We start from the raw sequence: 27647 nt of genomic DNA on the forward strand, positions 1-27647 counted from the left end.
CTGAAGTCCCATTTTTGTCAACCTATCAAGGCAGCAGTTCGCCTCCGGGTCAATAGAGGGCGATCAGTTCGTGGCACAAAGGCGTTCTGCTTGCCGTAATCTTTATTTATATACACAAGCAAGTTGTAATTCACGCGATTCAAGAGGTAGTTTCTTGGCTCTGGAGCAGCGACTTCATTTGTTTGACTACACAATCAGTGGCTGGTTTGTTTGGTAGGAATAGATATATCCATGCGTGAACATTCATTTTTATTTTATTTTTTTCAAATCGAAGAGGAGCAGAGGAGGCAGATCCATTATCGGGGTCTTCCCTGTTATCTTTAGCTGCGGAAGCAGTCTCTCTCATACACACAACTACCGAGCTTACGGTGAGTTTCTGGTTTTCATTATAGTTCGTTTTCTTAATCGTTTCGTCTCATCAATTACGATTAAGCAGACTCGCTTGTGTCGCGCGTTTGTTGTGCGCGCATGTCGTGTTTGTTGTGGTAAATGTTGACGCAACCTGTGCTTTATTGACATGCAGCCGTTACTGTAGCAGGTAAATAGTAAATAAAACACGCAGTCTTTTGAAGGACAGGCTACAATGGACCGCATGCTGGTCCAAATTTGTTGTTGAACGGCTTCTGAATAGCTGGCGCTAGTAGCAGGACACATTTCATACCACTTCCTGTTACCTCCCTGCAAAAGTATGACGAGGCGAAGGAAATCCCTTCCCTTTTTAATGTTCTACTTAGACAACCTCTGATACTGCAATAAAATGTTGTTGTTGTTGTTGTTGTACCGAGTATTCTTGGAATACTTTTCCATTACCAATAATGAACAATTCTTTGGTTTTACTTGATTTGAACTGCTTTCATATTATATTCGTGTTTTCATATACGTAATAAGGATCTCTGTCAGTCTGTTAGTTGGTCAAACCTTTTTGTGCTATGCATCTACTTGACCAAATGTCATACTTTTACATTGTGCTGGTCCTTTCTTACATGTGGAGCAGCTGGCATTCATCAATTCATTTTACAGTTTGAGTGTGGGATGACCAGTACCAAAATGTAATAATAATTCTAATAATGTTGCAAAAACGTTTCTGTAACCATGACAAAAATCGGTTGCAACTAAAAGTCAAATACGCAGAGGTTTCTGAAACGTGTGTTTTTAATACAGAATGATTAGACTCTGTGGTTAAAATTTGTTGATGTAGATATTTTACAAAACAAATAAGCCAACTGTTTCAGTTTTGAAAAGAAGAACAACAACATCACATGTCAGTGTATTTCTTTTTAGACATGAACCCAAAAATGTTTTTGCTAAATTAGCATAATTTGTTGAGGGGAACAAGTGGCACAGAAACAAAGTAATAAAAACTAGAATAAAAGATGCTTTAATCACTCATCAAAGTAATGGGAAACACTTGCCACTGCTGAAAAACACCATAACAGGACCATTAGGAAGGGATATACATACAGATTCAAAACAGAACAAAATGTAAAGTAAGATTTATTTATTGTCAGCATCTATCTTGCCTTAGGGCCTTTATTTTCTTGTCGTTCATAGAAGGGAACAAAATCACCAGGAAGTGGTGATTGTTTCACAATATTTATCACAATGGTAATAATATGAGCGCACTTTGAATTGCATTTCAAGAAACTGTTTTGGTGTGTTGGTGTGCAAGAGGTTACAGAGTAGCATTGAAGCAACAGTGTGTGTGTGTGTGTGTGTGTGTGTGTGTGTGTGTGTGTGTGTGTGTGTGTGTGTGTGTGTGTGTGTGTGTGTGTGTGTGTGTGTGCGCGCGTGCGCGCATGATTTCGGTAAAAACAAAATGTTGCCTTTCGTTGACATTCTCTTCTTATCATCACATCTCTGTCTTTTCCCTCTGCCAGATGGTTATGGTGTCAGTTCTGAAAAGCAGGAATACATCTTGGATAAATGTTTCATCTCTCGATACATTATTGGACCTCCAACACAATAAACCACATGAGACATACCAAAAATGACTCGAACAACTTCAACTCGTGCAACAGTGAAAGGTAATTGAAAACATCAACCTGCATTGCTGTACAATCTTGGTCCTTTAAAGAAAGTCCAGACGCCTCTTATGGCTGTGGGTGCCCTTACAGGTGGCCCAAAGGTGAAATCAAGAAAAAAGAAACATGAAGTGACACAAACTGAAGAGGCAACATTACAGACTGTTTCTTATCAAACAAGAGGCCGTTCAAATGGCAAGTTGGGAAAGGATCTTACCCTCAACCAGGGTTCACCAAAGAATTATTTGGAAAGTACGTCAAGAAGGACTCGGACACGACGGACAAGAGAGCCCTGCTTGGCATCCACACCAGTACACAGCTCCTATGCTGACAGGGTCCCTAAAATTTTAGAGTCACCTGTTGAAGCGAAACAGGAAACAAAGCAATCTGTGGAAATTCTGACTCCTTTAAAGGTACGTGGTCATACTGTGCAAGTGATTTTGTTTCTCTTGGATCTCTACCAAAAATGTTTCTACCTTACTCCAATGCTTTTATGACTGTCCCTGTGCAGAGACCAGAGAATGAATCACAGCGCTCCAGGTCAACAATGACAACCAGACGTAAAGGGATCCGTTATCAACAGCCAAGACAAGTTACAAAAAGGCAGGCAAGAGCGAAAACAAAGGGCTGCAGTGAAACCAGCAGTCTGCCAGCGGAGCGTCGTCGAGGCAGGAAGCGAAAGAGAAGTACACAGGCCACTGCTGTCCAGCCATTGGGGCGTGCTAGACCAAGGTTTAACCTGGACGTCCCTGAGGAGGCAGAGCAAGGTAGTTTCTCTCTCACACACACCACATAATAAACATTATGCCTCCACAATCTAAACACAACTAGAAGCTTTATTGTCGGCCCCAGACGATGGCAGAAATGCCTCTATGACTGGGATCAACGGGCGTACTACTGCTACTCAATGTCTGTCTGCGAAATGTCTCTCCTTTCTTTGTGTTCCCCACCCCAAAGATGTGTCTTCAGAGCTCTCCATAGAGCTGAGCCACTATGAGGAGCAGCCACCATCTCTGTCCCCCCTCATCCAGGAGGATGAGGAGAGTGATGAGGAAGATGAGGAGTTCCCAAGTTTCTACTTACAGGCAGCCAAAAGTGAGAAACTATGAAATCACAGCAACTTTGTGAAAAAACATTCTGGCTTGTGACTGAGTTACATGGATTGTTTCGGTCTCTCAGAGCCGCCTTCCATAACCGAGGGAGTGTTTGTGTGGCATAAATTGAGAAGTTATCCATTCTGGCCTGCTGTGGTAGGTGCCCTGTTGGTTATGTCTTGTGGTGTAAAATCTTGACTTCATCACAAAATCAGTATCATTGGCAAATTTTGCAAACAAGTCTCTCTCTTTTGTAACTCTGCAGGTGAAAAGTGTGAATCGCAAGCAGAAAAAAGCAAGCGTGTTGTTAATTGATGACCCGATACTTTCCAGAAACAAAGGGTGGGGAATTTTCTCTCTTTTAATTCTCTCAACGCCCAAATAGTTTATGTAATTGCGTACCAACGTAACATAGCCTCACCTGAAGTTTTACAATCTGCACATTGGCCTCAACATTAACACAACTGACCAATAAATAATTGTGTCATCCAGCCTTGTTTTTCTTCTTTCTTGTTCCTTTAGTTTTACAGTGGCTCTGAAAAGCCTGAAGCCTTTTGACACAGAAGAGGAAGGGGAACTTCTGGTAAGTTTTGCTCATGTTTCACACACAACTTAACAAAAATGTTTCCATGTTATCCCATCAGACCTCATCTCTTGTGTGTCTGATTAGTTCAAGGCCAGGGAGAAGCACGAAGCTGCTATCAAGTGGTCAATGGAACTCATCACAGACTACAGGAGGAAAATTGGTAAGTTGAGACATTCTGAATAATAATGAAATAAACAGAAAATGTTGCTGATAAACGCGCATGCATTATGTACAGAGCTTACTTTTCTAATCTCTCTGACTTCTTTCTATCAACCCTGCTTTGTCTTTCAGCATGTGGCTCATTTTCTGGCTCCTTCATCGAGTACTTTTCCCACGACATGAGTAAGTTTTGCTTCACATCACTCGTAGTTTTAAGAAAAGCGGCACACAATATTCATCAGTTTAGAAGAAGAACTGATGAGCACCTGCAGCCGTGCACGGCCCTGAAGAAGCTCATCTCTGTCTAAACAGGCTTCCCGGTGAGGAGAAAATACCCCCAGGCAGCGTCGGATAGACTAACCATGGCCAGTGACGACACAATAGAGTTTTCAGATGATCCCATGGAAGATAGTGTCATCAAACCGCAGGAGGAAGTCGGCAGGTGTTCAAAGAGGTTGCTGCCTGACCGGAGTCAGGCGGCGTACAACCGTGCCAATGAGAAACTCGTACATCTCATTGTGAAACAGCACAAGGCGGACAAACACCTCCTGGTATGGCTGGACTGTTGTATTTTCATTTTTATTATATTAGATTACAATGTAGATTCAATTAGCTGCTGGCCATGCAGCAGCTCTAACTGGGCTCAACGTATCGGCCCATCAAGCACAAAGACACAGAGCTCAAATTGCTGAATTCCTCGCTGCTGTTGAAATTGAAGCAAAGGTTTGAACGTTGTGAAACGTTAATTTGTGAGTGACTCCACCCACAGGCTGTGATTCATGGGCAGCAGGAGTCCAAGTGGCTCTGTCTCTTCCTGAGCGCCGGTCGAAGGCGCTATGTGCCGGTGTACCTGGAAGATGGCCACCAGTCGGACCAGGTCTACTCGTACCTCAGTGAGCTCTACAAGACGGCTGTGGCCAGCACCCCGTGTCAGACTAAGTTAAAGAGCGTGGAGCAAGTCCCCTTTTATGTTCTGGATGTGCTCTTTCCTGAGGCAAGGCTCTCGCTATTTTTTTTTTTTTTTTTTTTAATTTTGTACACTACATCACAGACTTATTGATTCCGGGTCTCAAAGATTGTTGTCCTATCCTGCAGGCCATCATTTTTGCGATAGCTGGAGTTGATAAGGTCTCCATGGAGGAGGCAGAGAAAAAGTTCTTGACTGGACGACCGATTAGTAACCGGTAAGATCCGTGAATGGGAGAAAGTATTTGAATGTATTGAGTCACGTTAAACTAATCTATTACGGTCTTTGTTTCTGTGTGATTTCAGGGAGAGACAAGAGTTTGACCAGATGATCGAGCGTTACATGATGAGAAAATCCCTACCATCGAACACTAACAAACAACTCTAGCAAATAAAATCTTTATCATTGAAAATGATTTGATTTTTATTCTGTGAAATGTTTTGTAAATTCCTTTTAGAGTTTCACTGGCGATCCTTCCAGCGGTATATTATGGGTCTGAAGGACCGGAGAAACAAGGAGGGAGAAATCTCCTGTAGATGGCAGTTTTTCCTTTCATCTCATCCACACATCCCGCACACTCCACTCATGAGTAAAACTAAAAGTTGCTACAAGTGACACATGTGGAGTTCACGGTCACTTGCACAAAAGAGCAGCAACATACAAGAAAGTGAAGTTTGTGTGTCATCAGATACTTATACAGAAACACGCTTTAGTCATTACACCATTATGCCAAATCACTCCACTGATCCTCTTTACTCTCCTGTAAATACAAGTCTCAGTGTTACACTTTTATCCGATGTAATCTCTCTCTTTCTGAATGTTATAAATAAACATTATAAATATTGTTTTTAAGTTTTTACTGCATTTGTTGTGTGAACAAATGTGAATTCAAATAAAGTAAGCAAATGCACAACGCTGACACTTGAGTTTAATTTTGTTCTGCCTTTTAACACTTTCACACTGAGTTCAGGAAATATGTTTAACTGCAATTGTTTGTTTTTTTACAGTTTCTGTGTTTTGAATTAAGAGGAGTACAATTGTGACCTTTATATGACGCTTTAGGCAAGGCAAGGCATCTTTATTTATATAGCACATTTTGGAAACATTTTAAAAGCATTTTAAAAAAAAAAAACAAAAGAACACAGCTCAAAGACAAAATGCAGAGAAAGAGATTAAAATGCATAAATAGAGCAGAATTAAGAATAGAAATGAAAAGATGCTAATAAAATATAATAAGATGAACAAAGCACTCAATTATAAACATAATTCCACTCATGTTTCTGGACCTAAACAACTCTGTGACTTATAGACCAGTACAGCTGACTGTAGGAGCCGGTGTAAAGTCTTCAGAACTGGAGTTATACGCTCTGATCTGAACTTTAGTGTGCTTTAATCTAAACCTATTTCTTTGCAAACAGCGTAGCTTGTGGTTTGACTTATAAGTCACCCGGTAATGTTTTTAAATGTATAACAAAAACAAATCAAAACGGCAGTCACATTTTATGTTTTTATTTCTCTCATCTGAAATGCTTTATCCCAGGCTCTTGGTTCCATTAAAAAAAATATATATATATATATAATATTACATACGACAAAAACATTGAAATACAAAAGTATTATCTTTAGGATTTGTACCAAACCTCGTAGCTCACATTTTATTGGGTATTATTAACATATGAGCTTGACGTACAATGTCATAGTTTCTGTTCTCTATCATGCAGTTACTACTAATTTTTGTTACGACAGACCTATGCATTCCACGTAAAGCCTTAAATAAAATAGATTTCATTTCGCAGAGTTTCAATCATTTGTTTGTGAGATATTATTTGGTGCTTTCGAGGAATCAAGATACAGGCAGTAACTCGTTGCCAACAGAGGAGGGCAGTACTGCGTCATGACTGTATCTAACCTGATAAGACTTTCGCGAAGAAGAAGAAGGTGGCGCACTGTCTGTCTGCGTTTCGAGGTGCCAAAGCAGGAGGAAGCATCCCCTGCTAGTTATTTGGTTGGAGCGCGGAGAGGACTGCTTTGCCGAGTTGTACTTCAGATTTGGATTATGACCGAGGAGGGAAGGATTCAGGACAGTCGTCTAGGAACTCAAAAGGTTTGTGGCCCCGTTGGAGCCGTCATAAACCGACAGGTAGTGTAACGCTAACGGTGGTAGCAGATAGCGGCACACTGCATCACGTTTTCCAACGCACTTACGGGTGAGCTAACAAGCCGAGCTCACGACTTTAGCTTCTGTCAAGCAACATTAATAGGGAAATACTTTTTATTGCTATCCATTCGTGGACTGAACTGGCGAGTTTGTTTGAAATCGCTTTAATGTGTTAACTACATTAACTTGCATGGCATTTGGGTGTGTTAGCTAGAACTGCCACAATACCTAGCGGTTACCTCGCTAAACGGTTCCATCCAGTTGTACACCAGACTGGCAGCACGTTGTTGTTATTGGTTAACTCCAGAAAATACGAAGAGGTCAATGTTTACAACCGCCAACAGTGTGTCGCCCTAAGTATTATTAACAGTCTTTATTTTGTTTCAAATAAGCGAAGGTAGTGTTGCTCTTAGTGCTGCGGTCGCTAGCCACCCAAACTTTGTTCTCCAATATATTCAATTTTAACTTAAAGACAATTGACAACTGTGTGCTTGTAACGGCAACTTGGATTTTGTGGTGTCAGTGCTGTGTTCTTGTTGTATACAATTAGTTAGCTTTATCAGATACATTAACTTCAGCGTTATACAGGTAAAACTGTAATCCTCTTGACCTTGCAGGCTAACCGGATAGCCTGCTAATGTACGAAAGAAAGTGTGGTGGACAGCGACGTATCCTTATAAAAACGATAGTGAATTATAGTGTATTTTACAAGTGTGTGCGGTACCACCATGCTATTTCTATTGTGGTTAAATGCAATTGCGTCTTTGTTTACATCATGATGCTAGCTTTTGATGCTAATAGCTGCTTTTTGAAGCTAATATATGCTCTGGATATGCTAACTCATTGCTCTAAATGTCCAGCAGGCTTCCTTAAATTACGTTTGAAGCCTATTTTGTTCGTTTGACGTATGGGTGATTTAAAATAATTTGTTCACTTTGGAGCGCTATTAATTATAAGTGGCCGGCTTCCACACACGGACATGTCACTTTGACACGTGAGCGGTACATTTGGCAGTTGATTGCGTTGGAAGTTAGATTTATTTTATTTATTTAGTTATTTTTTGCTTCTGTCTTAATCTTTCACAGTGAGCCTACTAGTTTATGCCTCTGTCTTTATGGTCTTTATGATCGGTGCTTTCAGTTCCTAGAGTTTGCATGAGCGCTCACCCTCACGCCATCGCATGTGGATCCGAATGACAGGCTCGTTGCGCGGGAGTTCACTCAAATCCACTGTGTTTTCCCGGTGTGATCACAGAGGGCAGTGTTGTGTCCACGTTTGAAACAGACGGATTGCCTCGCTGTTTTTAGGCTGCGGCAGAGACGGCCTTGGACATGTTGCGATGTTAGCTCTCCTCCGGATAACGTTATCTTTCATGAGCGTCGGTTGTTCAATAACAAGTGAAGAGGACAGCACACGTTTGCAATTTTGGCTTAAATACGTCTTCCAGGCATATTTAATTTAAGATTCCAAATGAATGCATGAATGGCGATAGACAGTTTTACTTGTAGGAATCCAATACGTAGTTGAGTCTGAGTGAGATGGCCTTAGGTGGAGTTCTTTTAAGGGCCTTGAAGACATAAAATTGCTAATATCAGTGTCGGTACAAATTGCTTTCCTCTGCCTTTAACCCGCAGTGTACACACACGTTTGAATGTTTCACAGTTTTGTTTTGTTTTAATGATTCTACTTTACTCTATCACATTAGGTCTTGCATATGCAAACAGATGTGCAATAGTGTGTTTTTCTAGCCCCAGTTGTCAGCAATCAGCTGACAGCACACTTTCTGACAGCTGGTGGTGCAGCTGTGTGTCGCACAGAAAGAGCACCTTTGTACAATGAATGCCAGCAGGGCTTTTAAGGGTGTGTGTGTGTGTGTGTGTGTGTGTGTGTGTGTGTGTGTGTGTGTGTGTGTGTGTGTGTGTGTGTGTGTGTGTGTGTGTGTGTGTGTGTGTGTGTGTGTGTGGGCTGGTTTTGCGAAAGGACATGTTGGTCATAGGTTCGTCTTATTTTTCTTCATTCATTTCATTTCACCAGTGACAAAGAAATAGATGCAAGAGCAGGGTAAAGTTTTTGGAAAATGATTTCTATTAGTTTGCGAGCACCGATTCACAAACAACAACAAGTTGTCTGACCGCTGTCTCAAACCATCTTTTTAACCTTTATGTCATATGCAGTGAACAATGCACAGTCTCACGGCTCAAGTCACCAGCAGTCTGCTGCCTTTCCCGAGAGTGACTGTGGAAGCTCTGAGGGAGGATGAGATCACCCTCAACTCGGTGCTACATGGCAGGTTCACTGTCGGTAAGTGATTGATTAAGAGATGACTGTTTCAAGAGATAGAGGTTCTGTACCAAAGAAAAAATAAAAATGGATATCATTATTCTTATTTATCCCTACCATTTAAATAGGTAATAGAGTGTTTTGTAATTATGATCTAAATATTTTTATGCATTAACTGCCTGCCAGAGGTGTTTATGGTTCATCTGAAACACTGTTTTCCCTTCACTGGGCTGCATTATTTGTGTTTGTACATTTGTGACTGCTGTGTTAACATGGAAAAGTGCTTTTTTTTTGTGTGTTTCAAATGTTTGAATTGCACATGGCTTTGAATTAGAAAAATAAATAACATCTGGTTGCAGATCATTACCTCACAAGCTGTTTATGTTTTGAACTTCAGTGACAATGCTGGTACTAATAATGGTTATTTTTCTTCTTCTTCTTCTTAATGCCTGTACGTCCAGGCCGGAGCGGGCTGGTCTGGCTGGCCTGTGGTCCCCAATTGGAAGTCGCCCATGCGATGACGGGAGAACGCCTGTCTGCGTACTGCTTCAACGGCGGCGCTGAGCACCCACCGAGCGTCCTTGCCGCCCGGGATTTCAGCTGGCTCAAGCGGTCAGAGTTCTGCTTCTGGTTTCCTTCTCTCTGTCAGACATAAATTGTAATTAGTGAAAACAAGCTGCTAAAAATACAAGTCATGCTCGAGATGCAGGCTTGTTGCAAGTCTATCTTGAGCATCTGTTTTTGTCACGGGGAAATATATTTTTTCTTATTTTATCAGTTCTATTTTTCTAATTGGGAAAATGCATTTGGAATTAAAGTCTTTTGCTTTTTTTATTGTCCCAGGTCTGGACTGCTGGTGGGCCTGGAGGAGGCTGAGGGCAGTGTGTTGTGTCTCTATGACTTGGGACTGTCACGGGTGGTCAAAGCTGTCGTTATACCAGGCAGGGTGAGTTGACGTATAGGGTGAAGTTTTGTTGTTGTTTTCTTTCACCCTTGTTGTTGAGCGTTGAACAGTTCCAGCTTCTCCTGGCAACACAAACCCGAAGCTTCTAATTTTCTTTCTCGAACCCTCTCTGATGTCTAGATAACAGCTATTGAGCCACTGGTGAGTTACGGTGGCGCCAGCACATCAACCCAGCACCTTCACCAGAGCCTGCGGTGGTTCTTTGGCATTGCTGCCGTCGCGACAGATCTCGGCCATGTCCTGCTCGTGGACCTCTGCCTGGACGACCTCTCCTGCAGCCAAAGTGAACTGGAGGCCTCAGGTAAAGGGTCCGCAGCAGAGAAACGTGTTGAGTTTATGTCTACACACGCTTACTGCTGTACTCTTACAAACTTCTTTACACTTAGTCATAGAGAAAAGCCTTGTTGTATTGTAGTTATCCGCCACTATTGTAGGCCACACGCATTTGCCAATATACAAGATGGTGTGTGTGTGTGTGTGTGTGTGTGTGTGTGTGTGTGTGTGTGTGTGTGTGTGTGTGTGTGTGTGTGTGTGTGTGTGTGTGTGTGTGTGTGTGTGTGTGTGTGTGTGTGTGTGTGTGTGTCCCTCTAACCTTATCTAAAAGCATCTCACTCTTTGTCCTGATCTTTCCTGGCAGACCTGCAGGTGGTCACCAAGTCTCCCGGGGAGATCCCCCGGCTCAGAGAGGTCAGCACCAGGCAGGGCCGACACCTCTGTCTGCAGCTGAGTGGAGCCAGCGGAGTCGGAGCCACGGCGGTGCAGTTCATCTCCCGGACCAACCATCTGGCCGTGGGCTTCTCTGATGGAAACCTACAGCTTTGGAACATGAAGACTCTGAAGAAAGAGTGAGTCTGAAAATCAATTCCTGTGTCTCTGTTTCTCAGTGGCAACACTGAGTGTTTCATTCACCCTGTCTTGTTATGTTCTTAAAAATGTTTTCTGTGTTTTCAGTGACACGCTTGTTTAATTTTTTTTTTCCGTGCCCAGGTATCACTCACAGTTGGAGGGTGGCAGGGTGCCTGTGCATGCCTTCACCTTCCAGGAGCCAGAGAACGACCCTAGGAACTGCTGCTACCTCTGGGCTGTTCAGTCTGCTCAGGACCTGTAAGATCTGCACCGGACAAGGTCTCCACTGTTGAAAGATGGTCTTGTTTTGATTTGCGCTTACGTTTCCTGCGATTCCTCTCACTCCCACACAGCGAAGGAGATGTGGTCAGCCTCCGCCTCCTTCAGCTGGCCTTCAGTGAAAGGAAGTGCCTGGCTTCTGGCAAGATCCTCTATGAGGTCCGTAGCGAAAGGAGTCGTTTGCAAAGCCGTTCCCGTGTCACGTCCCGGACATCACACAACTTAACTTTGTTGCCTGTTCTTCATCACGCAGGGTCTGGAGTATTGTGAGGAGCGTTTCAGTCAGGATTTATCTGGCTCAGCTCCTGCTCTCAGGACACAGACCACTAACACCCGCCTGCTGAGCTGCCAGACTATCGAGAAGTTTAGACCTCATCCGGACAGGGACGACAGCATGAGCGAAGGTACCGAAGGCTCCACCTGGAAAAACATCACTCGGGGAATTGAATCTATGGAGTTCTCCCACTGCCCTGTGATTAGTAAAAAGAATAGAAACAAGTGTACACTGTACGTCTGTTTGGTTTTTAAGCTTGTCATTTCCCCTCCCACCCCACCAGTCGCGTCTCCCGACACGAGCGTGTCCATCTTCAGCTGGCAGGTGAAGGCCTACGGTCAGGGAACGCCGACCACCTACATTGGGGTGTTTGACATCAACCGTTGGTACCACGCTCAGATGCCAGATTCTTTACGGTACGCAGGAGGCTGGATTCAAGAGATTTCCTTGTCCCTGTTTTGTAAGGAAGCTCGGGCTTCCGGTTCATTTTGCATCATACGGCTGTCATCTTTTACACTGTTTGACTAATGGGGGGTGTGCCATAATTGACTAAATAACCAGTAAAATTAGTGCAGTATGTTGAAAAGAAGCAGGCAGGTGTAGGTGCTATGATAATGATAATGTCTATAATAAGAATGTCTTATTTTCTTCTTTTTAAAAATTAACAACCCGATGTTTTATGCACTCAACAATCGTGTAAATGCAAATCCAAGTAACTTGACTGACACAAATCTGGAATTGTAGTCACACTTGGTTAATGAAGTTCTAAAACACACAAGTAGCTGTTGTCCATGTATGCTAGCGCTCACTGTTTCCTCTCCACTCTGTGGTCTTTATCTGTGGATTCACTGTGACACTGGACCTGACCACATGTGCATGTTGCCAGGACGGGGGAGTCTCTGCTGAACTGTCCTTACCTGGCAGTCTGGTCTCTGGACCGCGTGGTGCAGATGGTGTCTTCTCCTGCCCTTCTGGATGTGGTGGTGCACGACCGCAGCCTGAGCAGGGGACTGCCTTTTACCTGCCCCCCGCCAGAGCAGTACTTCAACCCCACCACTTATAACTTTGGTAAGTGGAGACGCGCTCCTAAAAGGACAACTTGAGATTCTTTGACAGAGATGGTAAACGTGTGTTATTAAAATCTTTTAATAATCTTTGTTTTGCCAACGCAGTTGAATTTTGATTTTGATTTTGTTGTTTTGTGGAACAGATGCTACCTGCTTGCTGAAATCTGGAATTGTGCACTTAACCTGCTCTGGGTATCAGAAAGAGGCAAGTTTCTCACCCTGTTCACCTCACTGGTAATATAATGCCGTACAGCCAAATTTGGAAAATACTTTTATTAAGGTAGCTTTATACAAATGCAGTAAGTATCTCTATAAGATTTGCTCCACATAATAATTAGCTGTTTGTCTTTTCCTTTTCCGCTGGACTAATCAGATGATGATCATGTTTTTTCCTCGGGGGCACTTGGCAGTTTTCATGTCATATTTGAGTACATTGGTGTAACGGGAATGAAATCACGCAGATGTGTAATAGTTTCCTTTACCAACAGACCCTGAGCTTCTTGAAGAAAGCTGCTCCATGTTCAAGTGACGTTATCTCCACCAGCTACACTCGCTGCCTCATGTCCGGTCTGCTGTCCTCTCGTCTGGCTGACACGCAGGCCTCCAGCCTCTCTCAGGTACACCAAAAAAAGCTTCTTTCTCCCTTCAATTCACAAAGTCATCCATTTATTCCCTGGATTTGGTCACGGGTACGTATATAACTGGATATACTGATAGGAGGAGCAACTGGACGCCATCTTATCCACCGCTGTAGAGACCAGCTCCTTGGGACTGATTACTGGCTGCATCAAGCAGTGGACTGCAGAAGGTGAGATGTTTACTATGGAACAGACCCTCCATAATTTTATATGCACACACGGTATTGTTATTGTTTGATCTGTTCACGCGCTGCCAGTTGATGGTAAACCGTAATATGCGTTTGTTTTGTTTTTCCGTCTGCTGTTTCACAGAACAACCAGGTTCTGCTCTCAACCTGCGCTACATATTGGACTGGGCCTGGAACAAAGTAGTGCAGACTAAAGAGGAACTGGATGGCATCTGTATGTTTTAATTCATTATTTCATCAATTGTCTTCTTTGTTAAGGAGGAAGGAATAAAAGAGATGCCGAAATTTAATTTGAGTCGATAAAATTAGATAATTGCATCATTTATTTTGTTTCTAATGTTATAACAACTCAACCTCATGGCATGTTAAGGTCACAGTACAAAATTGTTAAACCTAACTTTTAGGTATGAAGTCAGTTCTTACCTAAAAGTGTTTGCTAGTGTTAGTTCTTAGGCACTTGTGTTGTGTCTGTTGTGCAGGTGCGCCACTGTTCGACAGCTCGTCCAACTTCACAGACCCTCAGACCTTGCAGCTGCTGCAGCACAGCCAGAGGCTGCTCACCAACCTCAGCACCATCTTCCACTGCCTCCTCAGCGAAGCTCAGGAGCTCACACAGAAAGGTGCCGTGCCTTGGTTTTCTTTTCCGCCCGCACAGTGAGCCAAAGGTGCCTCTGTCATCTGGTGCCAAGTTTGTCAGAACCTCAGTGCTTTGTATCATTTACTGCGTGTCCAGCTGTGTGTGTCTTTGTTAAGGAGAGTTTGAGAGAAAGAAATTATCATTTAAATACAGTATATAAGTACAGTATCTTTGCATATTTTTTGTTGATTTAAAAACTTAAGATTAAAACAGTCTCAATCTTCAAAAGTGTGCACTGGTAAATTGCAATTATTTCAAGACTTACTGGTATGAGTTGAACCTTTATCTTGTTGAAAATACGGTGGTGATATTAATATAAAAGTTCTGGATGACCTTCCTCTTTCTTCACAGCAATACTGTGGCGCTGTTATTTCCATTAGTTTACAGTCATTGTTTGCTTTTGATTGTGCAGGTCTGGTGGGCCTGATGAACAAGAACATGGTGTCCAGTCTGATTTCCAAATATGCCCAGGTGGTGCTGTGGTTCTGTCGCACTGGTCTGCTTCCTGAAGGATCAGGTATATTTTTACTGGATTCATCTCTTGTGCTTGATAATTGTTTTTTTTAATGCCGATATGTGGTCGAAATGCTTCTGATTTTGAGATATTTTAGCCTTCAATCTTCTTCCAGTGACACTGTAATGACGTCTCTCTATTCTTCTCTGACCTGCCAACTAGATGATGATGCTCTCCAGATTTCTAGACCTTATTACTCTCATCCTGCCATCAGCCAATACTACACAATGCGTCGGGAGGAGCTGACCAGGCTGGCTAAGTAAGCACCCTATAATTATATATAATATATTGGAATCAAAGTATACACATTATACCAAAGCTGTTCTACCTCTGAGCAGTTACTAATCTTCCACTCTTTCTGCTCAGAGGGAAGTGGTGTGCAGACTGCCTCATGATTGATGGCCTGGTTGGCCAGTGCGGTGAACACCTGACCAACTTGTGGAAAAGGGACGAGGGTGGGACAGGGCAGTACCCACCTCCCACACTGCACGTAAGCAGGAACCTCTGTACCGTCTTTCAGCTGAATCTCTTGTGTTTTTGTTTTGCAAGAATCAATTTTTCTACTTTTGGATCCGCAGGCCCTGTTGGACATTTATCTCCTGGACAACATTGATGAAGCTGCCAAACATGCCATTGTATCCTTAAGTGGAGCCATATTGTATAGCCTCCCCCCATTGCCAGTACTTTGCTGATGAAATTTTTTTTCAGAGTTACTGAATTCTACTTCCTGTATGAGCCTTGACCTGTTCTTCCAGGTGATTTACCTGTTGCTAGATGTGATGTATTCCTTCCCGACCAAGGAGGGAGCGTCAGTGGAGTCTTTCCCCATTGCATTTGCCATCCCGATTGGACTTGTGAAACTAGTCCAAGGCCTCTGGCTGCTAGACCATAACGACCACCAGGTGGGATGGAATTCTTCTTTCTTCTAATTGTGGATTCCGAAAGGGTGCAGCAGTTGTGAACTCTGTTTCTGTCACACATTCCTCCTTTCAGAGTTCATTCGAGCTGCTCCTTCATCCAGCAGCTTCTCAGTGCCAGTTTGAGTGGCAGCACGAGCGGGTCCTGCACGCACTGATGTGCCAGGGCCAGCACTCTGTGGCATTACGTTATTTCCATGTTATGAAACCTCCAGTTTCCTCCACATCCCAAGCCAAACTTTGCCTATCAGTACTGCTACACAACAGGTAATGTGTTTGTTTTGTGTTTTGATCTGAGCATCATGTAGTTTTTGACAAGTCAACTCTTCATTTCACCTCTGCTAACCAAGCGTTGTACCATCAGGTGTATTATCGAGGCATGGGCGCTAATCCGGCAGCACTCCACCCGCCTCAACATGGGCGAGCTGCTGGGTTTCCTGTATGAGAGCTGCCAGGAACTGAACCTCATCAAGGAGCTGCTCAAACTGCCACTGGGGCTCAGCGAACAGGTAGGAGGCATTGAACAATGTTAACACATTCATTGTTTTTTTTATCCATTTGGAAATCCATAATTTGTAGCGTTAGAGAAGATTCATTCTTGTTTCTGCTTTCAGATTATAAAACTGGTGCCTGAACCTTTTTTTGTTTTTCTTCCAGGAATGTTTCGAGAAGTTCCTTCAAGGCACAGGGGGTCTCCACAATAGAGAACTCTTGATGGTTCATTATCTTCAGCAGGCCAACTACATTCCTGCCCTGCAGCTCAATCACAGCCTCAGAATGAACCAAGTGGTATGTTGGATGTATCCCATCAGCCTGTTCACAGATCCATTTTCACCTTGTTTCTTTTGCATGTTTTTTCACAGCAAGAGTACTTGCACAAGATTTTTCCACTCAGTGCAGTTTTCGCCTCCTGCTGCTTATTTCTGCACGTCCCCTCCAACCATTTTCTAGAATGAGAGAGTCCCAAAACTCAAAGAACGGTACAACACCAGGAACTCGATACTGGACCAGTACGGCAAAGTTCTGCCCAGAGTTCAGAGAAAACTTGCCATGGAGCGAGCCAAACCCTACCAGCATCCACCCTCCATACACAGAGAAGGTGCGGGGGGGGAGCTCGACTTTTGTTAATGCTCAGAATGTTACCACCACATCAGCTGATTAAGTGACTTGATGTACGTTCTTCTTTCTAGTCTCTCGGCCACAGCCGCTGTCGACCATCAGCAAACGCTCAGCCAACGAGAAGGTGATGTCCAGGGCTGGTTTCATCAACAGTGTCTTAAACAAAATCGAGGAGGTGTGGCTTGGCAAGGGAGCTACCCCGCAGTCCTCCCCCTCCAGGAGGTGAGCAGAAATAATATTGTCTCTCTGTCTGCCTGTATCAATTATTGTCATTGAGTTGAGCCGTTTAATCATTTACTCATGCATTCATTTACTGATGTGTTTCTGGAAGCCCGAGAGCAGTTGGGCTTCAGAGCCCCAAGCCCTCATTGGCTCTTTCTGACCCCTTCCTGGGAACTCCAATCGCCATGACCTCAAAACGGAAGTCAAGGTAGAGTCTCAAATTACAGATCAGGAATTATTATAAAACTACAATGACTCGAACGGCACTAATGTGTTCATATTTTCTACGTGATCATGTGACTTAGGCTGATGGACCTGGTAGTCCAGCCTTCCTGTCAGACACCTCTTCGCCTGCTCAGCCCACCCAGACCTCCCAGCTCCTGGGTTTCCCCAAAGAATGTCATCAAAGCCCCTGAACTCAGCCTGCTGCAAACACCACAGGTTGTCAAGGTGGGTCAAGTAACAAAATTTCAGTGGGTTTTACTTTACGCTTCTAAAGTTTTGAAGCAAACCCTTCTGTCTTTATTCAGTCATCTTCTGTGTGGTTTGCGATCACGTTGCGTCTTTGTAATTTGTCACTTCCACGTCCCTGCTCTCTCAGCGAGCCCGAGCCTTGGCTGCCTCTGGCCCTGTGTTCTCAGCCATCACCCCACAATCCATCCTGCGCAGCAGCTTGAGGCCCACACCTGTGGCCACGCCGTCTGCTTCCCCCGGACGCTCCATCACTCCGCCGCTGCGCAGCAAAGAGAGCCGAATCAGTTTCATCGAAGAGGAGTCATGTGAACCGGAGAAGGGCGTACGGTGGACCAATGGGGTAAGGCAGAGAATCAGAAAGAATCACTCTAAAAATAATTTAGAATGTAAGCAAGAGCAATTTAAAAATCACGTAATAATATCTTTGCCTGGTTGACAGGAAAGTTTGAGTTTTGTCTTTGTCACAATGTTTCTCTGAAGCTGATTCTCTCCCTCTCTAGATGGCAGCAGACAGCGAGATTAGTTTGCTGGCCAGAAGCTCCACGCCAATGAAAGCTACACACAAGACTTGGTCCTCATATCCTGCGGAGGAGGAAGAGGACGGGGAGGAGGAAGCGGACCGACCTGGTGTGAAGTTCGCGTCCCCTGAAGGTGCTGTTCCCTCTGCAGAGCCCAGGAGTTTTGACACTACCTCAGCAACCAGCCAAAAGGTCTCCGCACGGAGCAGACTGTCTGAGGGAGCTCCTGCAAAGCTCATCCTGAGCTTTGACGCCAGCCAAACATCTGTCCGGTCGACCGACACCACTCTGGAATTTTTTGATGCGCCGCTCTCTAACGAGCAAGATGGGGAGGAGGCGCCGTCGCAGAGAGACCAGGATGTAGTGACGGTGGACATCCAGCCGCCTGCTGAGCAGGAGCAAGCGGAGGAGCAAGCGGAGGAGCAAGCGGAGGAGCAAGCGGAGGAGCAAGCGGAGGAGGAGAGTCCCGCACCACCCGCTCAGCAACAGCCTCTTCAGACCACTGAAGACGGAGTGGGAGAAGAAGAGGAAGCAAACGAAGAGCAGATAGTGGAGGAGGCGATGGAAGTCTATATGAAACAGGGGGCTGAAGAGGAGGAGGAGGTCCAGAGAGAAGTCAAAAAACAGGATGCAGACTTTGATTCCACACCACACGGAGCTGCAGACCTGTTCAGTTACAGCCGAGGTAGGTCGTCCATAAAACATCTCCCGTCGTCTGCTTCTCATTGATTCATTCCAGTCCTGTGTGGGAGCAAAAATAACTCATTGAATTTAGGAGGTTCCAAAACATCACTTGATTCAATTTGTCCGCCCAGGCGACGGCAATGAGGTGAAATCCCAGCATGAAGCCACTACGCCGCTGCAACAGGACGTCCAGCCTGAAGCCACTGAAACCGGATATGAACCAGAGGAGGAAGCTGAGCAATCAGCAGGTTTGTGTCCAAATACACATTTTTTTTCAGTGCAACATATCAAAAAATATTCCATTTTATTTTAGTTTTTTTTTTACTGGAGGCAGTCTACCATCCAGTCATATGAATGTTGACTGAATACCTACACGAGGTGGTTTTTATTCTCCGTGTTCATCGACAGATCTGACGGAGTTTGTGGAGAAACATCTGTTTGACGCAGATCTGTCGCCTCCTCTCACCCGCTCAGGAATCCACAGCGCTTCGCGAGTGCAGACATCTTTCGACAGGTTTGCGCTTCACTTTTCTGGGAAAAAGTTTTGACACCCACGGCAAAAAATATCCAGCTGAGCGTAAAATCGCCAGAGTACAGTTGAACAAAAATAGGCAGGACAGTTTTGTCTCGTGCAGTTCATCTCGTCCTCAATATTCGAGGAGTGGGAGTGCCTCATGTTTTAGTTATTGCCAGTATTTGTTAGACTTCATGCTACAGTTTGCACAGTGTAGAATGTGCACATGTGTTTTGTTTCACCCTTTTATTTCTCATTTACCACTCAAACGTTGTCAATTCCCTCCGCTGATTTGGCTTCTTTTTCTCTCAGCGTGTCACCCGGTGAGGTTGAAGTGGAGGAGCAGGCGTCTGCGGAACCTCCTCCGGCGCTCACCAGCCAAAAATCGACCATCTCTGTGACCTCCTCCGAGCCAGCCGGCACCGACTCCCACTGTGAGAAACACTCGACAGTTATCGACACGAGAGCAAATGTTGTTTCACTAATGTGCTAACGAACCTTTTGTTTGTTTCTCTCTCTGGTTTTAGCTGTTGTGAGTTTGAATGACAGCGAGGAGCTTTCTAGTTCGGTGTCTGAAGAGGAGGAAGATGAAGAAGAGGAGGAGTCTGATGAAGATGCAGAGAAGGAGGATGAAGAGGAGGAGGAGGAAGAGGAGGAGGACTCTGGCAGTGAGGTGGAGATCATCGAGGAAGTCCAGGGTAACGGGAGGCTGCCGCCCCTCCAGCCTACTCCTGTGTTTGTGCACCAAGCTGACACTCACTTCCTGCCAAGTCTCAGCGAGCAGGAAGCTGCAGGACTGTCGTTGATGCCCCCAGTAGCAGAGGTAAGGACTTAAGATAACTGCAATTCTTTTTGTAGATAAAGAAGAAGTAGAATTTGAGATTTTTTTTCCACAAGGTTTTTTATTTTCAAGTTGGTTATATGCGTTTACCAAAAAAAAAAAAAAACAACCTTCCTGTGTCCTGCTCTGTCACAGCTGGTGGAGGAGGACATGGAGGGCGACGTCGTCATGGTGAGACTCGGCGACGAAGACGGCGTGATGTCGGCAGACGTGGCCGTGGAGCAAGGGTCGTCGTACGTGGAGCTCAAACCCTCCACCACCCTCCTGGTTCCCCTGGAGCTGATGGAGAGCCAGGACGGCCTGATGGACGCCTCCCAGCTGGAACTGCACGAGCTCCACCAGCCGCACGAGCCGAGGGCCGAGACGCACGGCAACTTCTCCCTGATGCTGGACGTGGACGAGGAAGCCGACAAGGACACCAACTCGCCGCCCGTCAAGAACGACGTGCTGCTCACAGACTCCCCCGCCCGGCCCTCCTCCGAGGTCGTCTTTTTTGGCACCGACGATTTGCACGCTCCGCTTTGCACAGGCGCCGAGGAGGAAGAGGAGCATAAGAGAGGGCTGGACCTCTTCGATCAGGCTTGTGAAGAAGAGCCAGCTGTCACTGAAGTCCAGACGAACCACGAGGCAGTGGATTCGTTCGAACAACTGGATGCAGAGTTGGCGCAGTTTCGAGAGGATCAGGAAGCCGCAGCGCTGTTGGTCTCTGAGACGAGTCCTGCAGATGGACCAGCCGATGGACCAGCTGATGAACCAGCCGATGGACCAGTTGATGAACCAGCCGATGGACCAGCTGATGAACCAGCCGATGAACCAGCCGATGGACCAGCAGTGGCAGCTGATGAACCAGCCGATGAACCAGCCGATGGACCAGCAGTGGCAGCTGATGAACCAGCCGATGGACCAGCTGATGGACCAGCCGATGGACCAGCTGATGGACCAGCCGATGGACCAGCTGATGGACCAGCCGATGGACCAGCCGATGGACCAGCTGATGGACCAGCTGATGGACCAGCTGATGGACCAGCCGATGAACCAGCCGATGGACCAGCTGATGAACCAGCCGATGAACCAGCCGATGGACCAGCAGTGGCAGCTGATGAACCAGCCAATGGACCAGCTGATGAACCGGCAGGTGAACCGGCAGGTGAACCGGCAGGTGAACCGGCAGGTGAACCGGCAGGTGAACCAGCAGCGGTGGTGCTGGTTGAGGAGTCGATAGCAGAGTCGATAGCAGAGGAACACGCTTTGCTCCATGACAACCTAGTGGACGAAGATGAGATGATGACAACTGATGAACAAGCAGCAGCAGTTACGGAGCAGCAGGAGGAGCCCCCCGCCGTCGATGCAGAGGTGGAAACTGTCGACGGGGAAATCCAGCTGGACGGTGAAGCAGCAGAGGAGAAAGCGATCGAGACAGAAGAGACGGCAGGAGGCGAGGAAGAAGAAGAGCTGAAAACTGCCAGTGTGGAGGAGGAACTGTCTGAGTCGGACGGTCCGAAAGAGGAGGAGCCTGTGGCGGAGAAGGAGAAGGAAGCTCCACCCACACGGAGGACGACAAGAGGGAGGACGGTGACCTTCAGCACCGATGAGGAGCCTCAAATGGACGGAGTCGAAGCCGGCGCTCCGGCCCGCGCAGCCTCGCCCAGCCGCACGCCCAGAAAGAAGAGCGCAGCTCAGCCCAGCACGCCGCGGAGGAGCACCCGCAAAGCTCAGCAGGAGCCTCCCAAAGAGGAGGAAGAGGAGCAGCAGGAGGTGGAGGAGGAGGAGGAGAAAGGCTCCAAGGCCTCCTCTCCCGCCCGCCGCCAGAGGGGGGCGCCGACCAGGTCCAGGTCCAGCCAAGAGGTTCCCGCCGCTGCCACCACCGACGGCGAGGACGCAGACGCTGAGCCGTCAGCGGCGCTGAGGAGCTCCAGGACCCCGACTGCAGCCAGACGCAGGGCCGCCCCGGGGGGAACCCCCAGGAGGTCCAGCAGGAGGATCCCCAACGGCACCGAGACGGCACCGCTGCCCCTGGACACCCACCTGGAGGAGGATGAGGAGCAGGAGGAGGAGCAGGAGGAGGTGCAGGAGGCGGTGCAAGAGGAAGTGCGGGAGGAGGTGCAGGAGGAGGCACCGCCCGCCTCCCCGTCCAGACGCCGCGGCAGGAAACCCAAGGCCAAAGCGCGGGCCGCCCCGGCGGAGGACGACGACGACCTGGAGGAGGCGAAGAGGGCGAGAGTGTGGAGCCCCGGCAGAGCCACACGACAGTCCAGGCGACAGGTGAGGACGAGTCCATCCAGCGGCCCACTCACCTGCTGCTGTCACCTACTCTGACAGTCACTTGACCAACCATACCTCCAGCTAAAACGTTGCAGCTCTTTGTGATGTCACAAAGGGCACAATCCCTCTGACGGATTTCTTCAAGTTCCCTGGGATGGGTTAAAAAGCTTAACATGCCGCATATGGCCCCCGGGCCATAGTTTGCCCATGCTTGGTCTGGACCGGAGTATTGCCATGTGACCTTGTGGGTAAAACTCTTTGCCTGTATAATTTCTCCAGAGCACGATGGCGACGAGGGGAGACGCCGCCGGCGCCGAAACCGTGCCGGACCTCGAGTCCAGCAGCAAGCCGTCCCGCGCGCATGCGCACCGGACCACCAGGAGCAAACTGTGGGACCCCCCCGAGGAAGACCTACCTCTGCTGGACTCGCCGCTGGAGGTGGACTCCAAGACGCCCGTCGCCGACGCCCTCATCAAGAGGCTGCAGGACGAGGAGAAGGAAGGTACCGCGTCTCGCTCGTCTGGTCCCGACGGTCCCGTCCCGGGGTGAAGCTGGCCTTAAAAATTCTACACACTGAACCTTTGGATGAATTCTGCTCTCAGACGGACTGGTCGCGACCAAGATGGCGAGAGGCAGCAGGAGGGACACCGAGTCTCTGCAGCCGGTGGAGGACGGCGGCGCCGAGGACACCAGTCCGACTGAGAACTCCTTCATCTTCTCCCTGTCACGGAGGAGAACCAGAGGTAAAGCAGGTGTCCTCCTCCTCCTCCTCTTCCTCCTCCTTCTCGTCGTCCGGGGGTTCTGGGTCTAACCGTGGGTTGTCTCTGTGTGTCTCAGCTAAAAGAGGCGAGTCTCCGGGGCCGAGCGAGGGGTCGGCCGCTCCGCTGACCCGCAGCAGGAGAAGGGTCACCGTGGACACCGCCTCCGCACCCCCTCACGTAAGGCCCGGAATCCATTTGTGCTTCGAAGCGAACACGTGCTACGAGCTCGTGGGAAGACTTTTTTTTTTTAACCCCTTTTTCTTTTTTTGATATCCTTCATCGTCTTCCAGGAGGAAATGACTTCAGAAGAAGATCGCGAGGAGAAAGCAGCTGGAGTTGCAACGACCAGGAAAACGAATAAACGGACAGCCAGGTAAGAGGACACGACAAATGAAAGGAAATAAATCAATGAAAACGATATAAAACTCCTCCATCTTGATTAAAAAAAAAAAAAAAAAGTGATGGTCTTGTTGCTCTAAACTAAGAGTCCCTCCTCCTCCTCCTCCTCTCCCTCCCCCCCTCCCTCAGATCCAGAGCAGCTCCGGAGCTGGCGCCCGTGGCCGAGGTGGAGCTGATCTCGCCGCTGCCCAGCCCCGCCGAGCCGCTCCCAAGGGCGCAGAAGAGGATGAAGGAGGGAGAGGCCGCCACCTCCGGCAGGAACCTGCGGCGCAAACGCATCATGGACGCCGTGTTCACCAAACCCGTCACTCGAAGGAAGAAGCTCTGAAGGGGAATTGGTGGTGGTGGGGGGGGTCCTTTTTTTTTTTTTTTTTTTTTCTCCGCCAAGCAGGAGAGAAAGATTTTACACGTGGACTCACGACGGGAGGATTCCTCTGTGTGTTAACTTCTCTGAACAGTCACATCAAAGCAGTGAACAGTTCATTTTGATGGTGACCAAACGCACCGGTGGGGGACGCCAAGAGGAATCTATTTTTATTTAGAGTTTACATGTGCAGCTTGCGACCTCACCTGATCCATCTGTCCTTTCTCGCAACAGTTCCTCACCATCAATCTCTTGAGTGCTGATCAGCACAGAGGAGCCTGTGGGCTCTCGCTAAAAAGGAAGAGAGACTGAAGTGAAGCTGCTTCAGACACGTTTTAAAAACTTTTTTTTTCCCTGCGTTTTTTGTTTTTGAGGCCTACAGATAATTCATTTTCTACGTAAGAGGCAAAGCAAGCAGCCCAGTGGACATTTTTACTAAATAATGTGTAAATAGTCTTTTGCAATGTTCCAAATAAAGTTAATAAATAAACCCTTAAGAAAAACTGTTCATTTTGAAGTTTGACGTGTCTGGAATGCATCGGTTCTCCTAATCATACAGAATCTGCCGTAGTCTTAAACTTTTTAATAATAATAATAATATTTTGTGTCACTTCTTCGCTCATGCCATCAGATGACTGTTTGCTGTTTGTTCACGGTTGGGATGTTGTGATGTAATAAAAAGAAAAGAACTTGCACACCGGTTTTGGAATTTAAATAGTTTTGGGGAAAATGTTCATAGACTTGTTTCTAAACTTCTGGCAAAAAACCCACATGAGCAACTATTTTCTGATGATTGTTGGTAGAATGTCTTATTTTTTTGATGACTGCTCTTTGATAAACATGGTAAAGCTTGAACTTCTCTACCTCTGGTGTGGCCTCTGTCTCATTGATTGATTGATTGATTTTTATTTGCTGCTGAATCTCCCGAAGCCGTTGCTATTAGCCTGAGGTGTGCAGTGAACTACTGAGAGGAGCAACGGTTCAGTTAATTGTCCCTTACAAACAGATCAGAGCTCGGCCCGTTTGTGATGCCAGACATTTCTGAAACGGCGTCGAGGAAGAAACTGAGGCTGTTCAGGCACATTTCCACTAGCAATGCTCGGCTTGGCACGGGTGTGTTTACACGGCGACTTTCAAATATTGCCGTGGCCGACAATTCTCTCGTCGTCCACTGGCTGAGTTGAGGTCGCGTCCCTCCCGTTGCCCACCGGGCCCGTCGCCGATCGCATCCATGAGGCTGAACAAACATCCCCCCCCCAAAAAAAAAAAAAAAAAATTCTTCGACCACCGAAAACAAAAACGTCTCCAGCTCTTCGTTTGCCCATGGTACAGTTTCATAAGCATTTCAGTTTTTAATCCGTGAAAATGTACAAATCCACACGCGGGACATTTAAAAATGGCGGTTTAGGTTTTCGTCAAAACTCTTATCCAATCAGTGCCCTGCTATGTACTACGTCAGCACTATGGTCCCTGGTCAGCCCGCTTGGAATCTCAAGGAAGCAGGTGCCGAAATGGTAATGGTTGGAGCCGTGTAGCGGCCAGTGGAAACGCGTGCTAACGGAGCGGAGGCGAGCCGTGCCGAGCCGAGCCGAGCCGAGCCGAGCCAGTGGAAGCCCTGGGTCCCAGCTCAGCGTGGGCGGAGTTAGTGCTGCAAGGCAGACCGGAGGTCCCTTGACCTGTGTTATGCCTTCAGTGTCCCCGACCGTATTTTTGTAAGACATTTTAATAGGGCTTACAATGATTTTGTTACAACAATGTTGACTTGTGTCAAAATAGTCCTAGCAGAGAAAATGTAGGAGCCTGAAACGATCACTTGAGTCACAGAGTCGTTAATTATTAGACAAGAATATCCGCACAACTGAAGTCCTAAAAGTACGAAACCGTAAGAGCTTCAGTCGACCGGTGTTAACGCGCTAGCAGCCTTAAAGTCGCTCAAAGGGGCGAAACCGAAGAGGCAGAATCGCTGCTTCTTCAGTTTCGCTGCCTGCGAACACAAAACATAAGAATGGGAGCGGGAGTTAGCGGTGGCGTGACGAACAGTTTGTCTACATGAGACACGAGCCAAGTGAAGGGCAGATATCCCGGAGCTCTCTGGCGCTCTATAATTCATGATGGTGAAAGTGAGCCGCTGACATCTTAAACGCACCACTTCCCCCAACTAAAAGCTCGCAAAAGCCACTTGATAGTTTGTATCTGCAGGTTCGCGTTCTAATATTATTTTCAATGATCACTACACCTGTGTTTTTCAACCACTGTGCCGTGGAAAAATTAGCCAATTTCACTTAATTGGTCTAAAAAAAACAAAAAAACAAAAAAAACAGATAACATTCCATTGTTGAGTGACTGTGCTTGGATGTGAGTCTGTTTTCCTGCTGCTGTGTTGCTGTTGTCATGTAACTCGACACAGTCCAGCCTGGTTCTCTGTGAGGGAGCAGCTGATCGCCCAGTGTCCCAGGACAGACACCTGCCCGCTGCAGCATGAGGGCCAAAGTCTCGGACGTGCATGGCAAGGACTGTGTCAAAGTGGCCGTCCGAGTGCGACCGTTCAACAAGGTCAGTCAAAAATAAAGCTTTTTTGCAATTTGTGATTTCAAGTATTTGTTCCTTCAATGTAACTGTGGGTTGTAGTTTTACGTTGTGACACTTTCACTGAATTGGGGTTCTGTATTCAATTTACAATTATAGACACTCAGGGATAGAAAGTCATAAAAATAGAGAAATTTGTTCTCGGTTATTGCTAAATAACTGAGAACCAGATACTTCTTCTATAGTTTCTTAACTTCAGATTTTAGTCATCCATTCATTGCATAATCAGGACCAGGGTGGTCCCTATGATGACATCTCTTTTAAGGGAGACCTGGCCATGGTACAAAGTCACAGACAGGGACACAAAGGAGGCAAAAAACAATTAAAAGTACTAGATTTTGCAAAAAGACTGTAGCCTAATTGTAAAAGCAGGCAGGGTAAAAAAATAATCAGCCTTCTTTAGAATCTCCAACGTCTTCCTCCTCCTCAGAGAGAGAAGAATGCAGGCAGTCGCTGCATCATCTCCATGGTGTCCAGCTCCATCACCATCCAGGACCCCCGGGACTGCCACAGCAGTCGCACCTTCTGTTTCGACCACGCGTACTGGTCCCACAGCGGCTTCATACAAAACCGCTGCGGCCTGTACGTAGCTGAAGAACTGGGAGGACGCTACGCTGACCAGGTCAGTAGACAGAGACGAGAGTGTGGGACAGAAGCAGTTTTCCTCTGCTCTTGGGCCACTCGCAAGACTGTGTGGATGTTTAGGATGAAAACAGTGGCAATGTAGGAATCGTAACCGTTTCCAGACAAATGTCAGTGTTGCGTCTCCCAGGTGGTTGTTGTTCTTCAGCATCAATCAAGCAGAGGGGGCAAAAGTATAAACATTCTAGTGCTTGAGTACGTTTGTATCTTTTAAAGACTTTGAAAGACAAAAGTAACAAACATGTATCACGAGTACAAAGTTCAAGCACTTGTGTACAAATGTAGAGAGTAAAAGTAAAAAGTCGTAAAGTACAGATACCTGAAAAATCTAAAAGTACAGTAACAAAGTATTTGTGCTTTGCACCCTCCATCTTTCTCCAGGACAGTGTGTTCCAGGACCTGGGAGAGGGAATCCTGGAGAATGCTCTGCAGGTGGAGATGATGTTCTTCAGTCACTCTTACTTCACTCCCTCCTCTTAACTTTCTGCAGCAATGTCAGGAATGTGCCGGTGTTGTCTGCAGGGTTACAACGCCACCCTCTTGGCCTACGGTCAGACCGGATCGGGGAAGAGCTACTCAATGGTGGGCTACGGGCCCAACAAGGGCCTCATTCCCAAACTGTGTGAGCGTCTCTTCCAAGCCATCGGGGACAACCTGGAGACCAGACAGTGT

The 27647-nt window shown here is 46.5% G+C and overlaps 3 protein-coding genes across 4 annotated transcripts in view; all 3 read left to right on the plus strand.

The window, feature by feature from the left end:
- The first annotated feature begins 100 nt into the window (after nt 1–100).
- Nucleotides 101–5746, plus strand: LOC142904123 (PWWP domain-containing DNA repair factor 3A-like). Its single transcript, XM_076050043.1, has 14 exons — nt 101–368; nt 1878–2024; nt 2115–2434; nt 2533–2788; nt 2979–3116; nt 3201–3271; nt 3381–3457; nt 3638–3698; nt 3786–3861; nt 3993–4043; nt 4173–4411; nt 4630–4854; nt 4956–5044; nt 5133–5746. The coding sequence occupies exons 2-14, from the start codon at nt 1988–1990 to the stop codon at nt 5212–5214; spliced, it is 1722 nt and encodes a 573-aa protein (XP_075906158.1). The 5' UTR covers nt 101–368; nt 1878–1987; the 3' UTR covers nt 5215–5746.
- Nucleotides 5747–6740: 994 nt separating this feature from the next.
- ahctf1 (AT hook containing transcription factor 1) lies at nt 6741–24610 on the plus strand. Its single transcript, XM_076050197.1, has 41 exons — nt 6741–6931; nt 9160–9286; nt 9727–9877; nt 10109–10211; nt 10350–10530; nt 10867–11074; nt 11217–11333; nt 11429–11513; nt 11608–11758; nt 11912–12044; nt 12515–12696; nt 12839–12900; nt 13184–13312; nt 13413–13503; nt 13646–13735; nt 14001–14141; nt 14571–14675; nt 14835–14931; nt 15039–15162; nt 15251–15307; nt 15428–15574; nt 15666–15856; nt 15954–16098; nt 16247–16378; nt 16541–16688; nt 16780–16930; nt 17040–17138; nt 17236–17380; nt 17532–17744; nt 17905–18607; nt 18738–18854; nt 19015–19120; nt 19433–19554; nt 19648–19943; nt 20097–20679; nt 20752–22223; nt 22503–22725; nt 22826–22966; nt 23061–23161; nt 23275–23357; nt 23513–24610. Exons 2-41 carry the CDS (start codon nt 9166–9168, stop codon nt 23709–23711), a joined length of 7845 nt encoding a protein of 2614 aa, XP_075906312.1. The 5' UTR covers nt 6741–6931; nt 9160–9165; the 3' UTR covers nt 23712–24610.
- Nucleotides 24611–25826: 1216 nt separating this feature from the next.
- kif28 (kinesin family member 28) overlaps nt 25827–27647 on the plus strand; it is a 14135-nt gene continuing 12314 nt past the window's right edge. For both annotated transcript variants that reach the window (XM_076050053.1, XM_076050062.1), the window contains exons 1-4: nt 25827–26300; nt 26764–26955; nt 27357–27407; nt 27498–27647. The exon at nt 27498–27647 is cut by the window's right edge and continues 3 nt beyond it. In XM_076050053.1, coding sequence (XP_075906168.1) covers nt 26226–26300; nt 26764–26955; nt 27357–27407; nt 27498–27647 — 468 coding nt within the window. In that variant the 5' untranslated portion in view covers nt 25827–26225. The remainder of the gene's footprint in view (nt 26301–26763; nt 26956–27356; nt 27408–27497) is intronic.

The sequence above is a fragment of the Nelusetta ayraudi genome, unplaced genomic scaffold (genome assembly GCF_046127955.1).
Source record: "Nelusetta ayraudi isolate G7.1 ecotype Tasmania unplaced genomic scaffold, CSIRO-AGI_Nayr_v1 ptg000005l, whole genome shotgun sequence".
NCBI classification, from domain to species: Eukaryota; Metazoa; Chordata; class Actinopteri; order Tetraodontiformes; family Monacanthidae; genus Nelusetta; species Nelusetta ayraudi.

What these genes read in the sequence shown, in the direction of transcription:
- LOC142904123 (XM_076050043.1), top strand. Translation starts at nt 1,988, where the DNA reads ATGACTCGAACAACTTCAACTCGTGCAACAGTGAAAG. An exon ending in CCCTGAGGAGGCAGAGCAAG is followed by an intron (nt 2,789 to 2,978) that starts GTAGTTTCTCTC and finishes CCCACCCCAAAG; the next exon opens with ATGTGTCTTCAGAGCTCTCC. An exon ending in AGACTACAGGAGGAAAATTG is followed by an intron (nt 3,862 to 3,992) that starts GTAAGTTGAGAC and finishes TTTGTCTTTCAG; the next exon opens with CATGTGGCTCATTTTCTGGC.
- ahctf1 (XM_076050197.1), top strand. Translation starts at nt 9,166, where the DNA reads ATGCACAGTCTCACGGCTCAAGTCACCAGCAGTCTGCTGCCTTTCCCG. An exon ending in GGACGACAGCATGAGCGAAG is followed by an intron (nt 11,759 to 11,911) that starts GTACCGAAGGCT and finishes CCACCCCACCAG; the next exon opens with TCGCGTCTCCCGACACGAGC. An exon ending in GCTCTGGGTATCAGAAAGAG is followed by an intron (nt 12,901 to 13,183) that starts GCAAGTTTCTCA and finishes CTTTACCAACAG; the next exon opens with ACCCTGAGCTTCTTGAAGAA.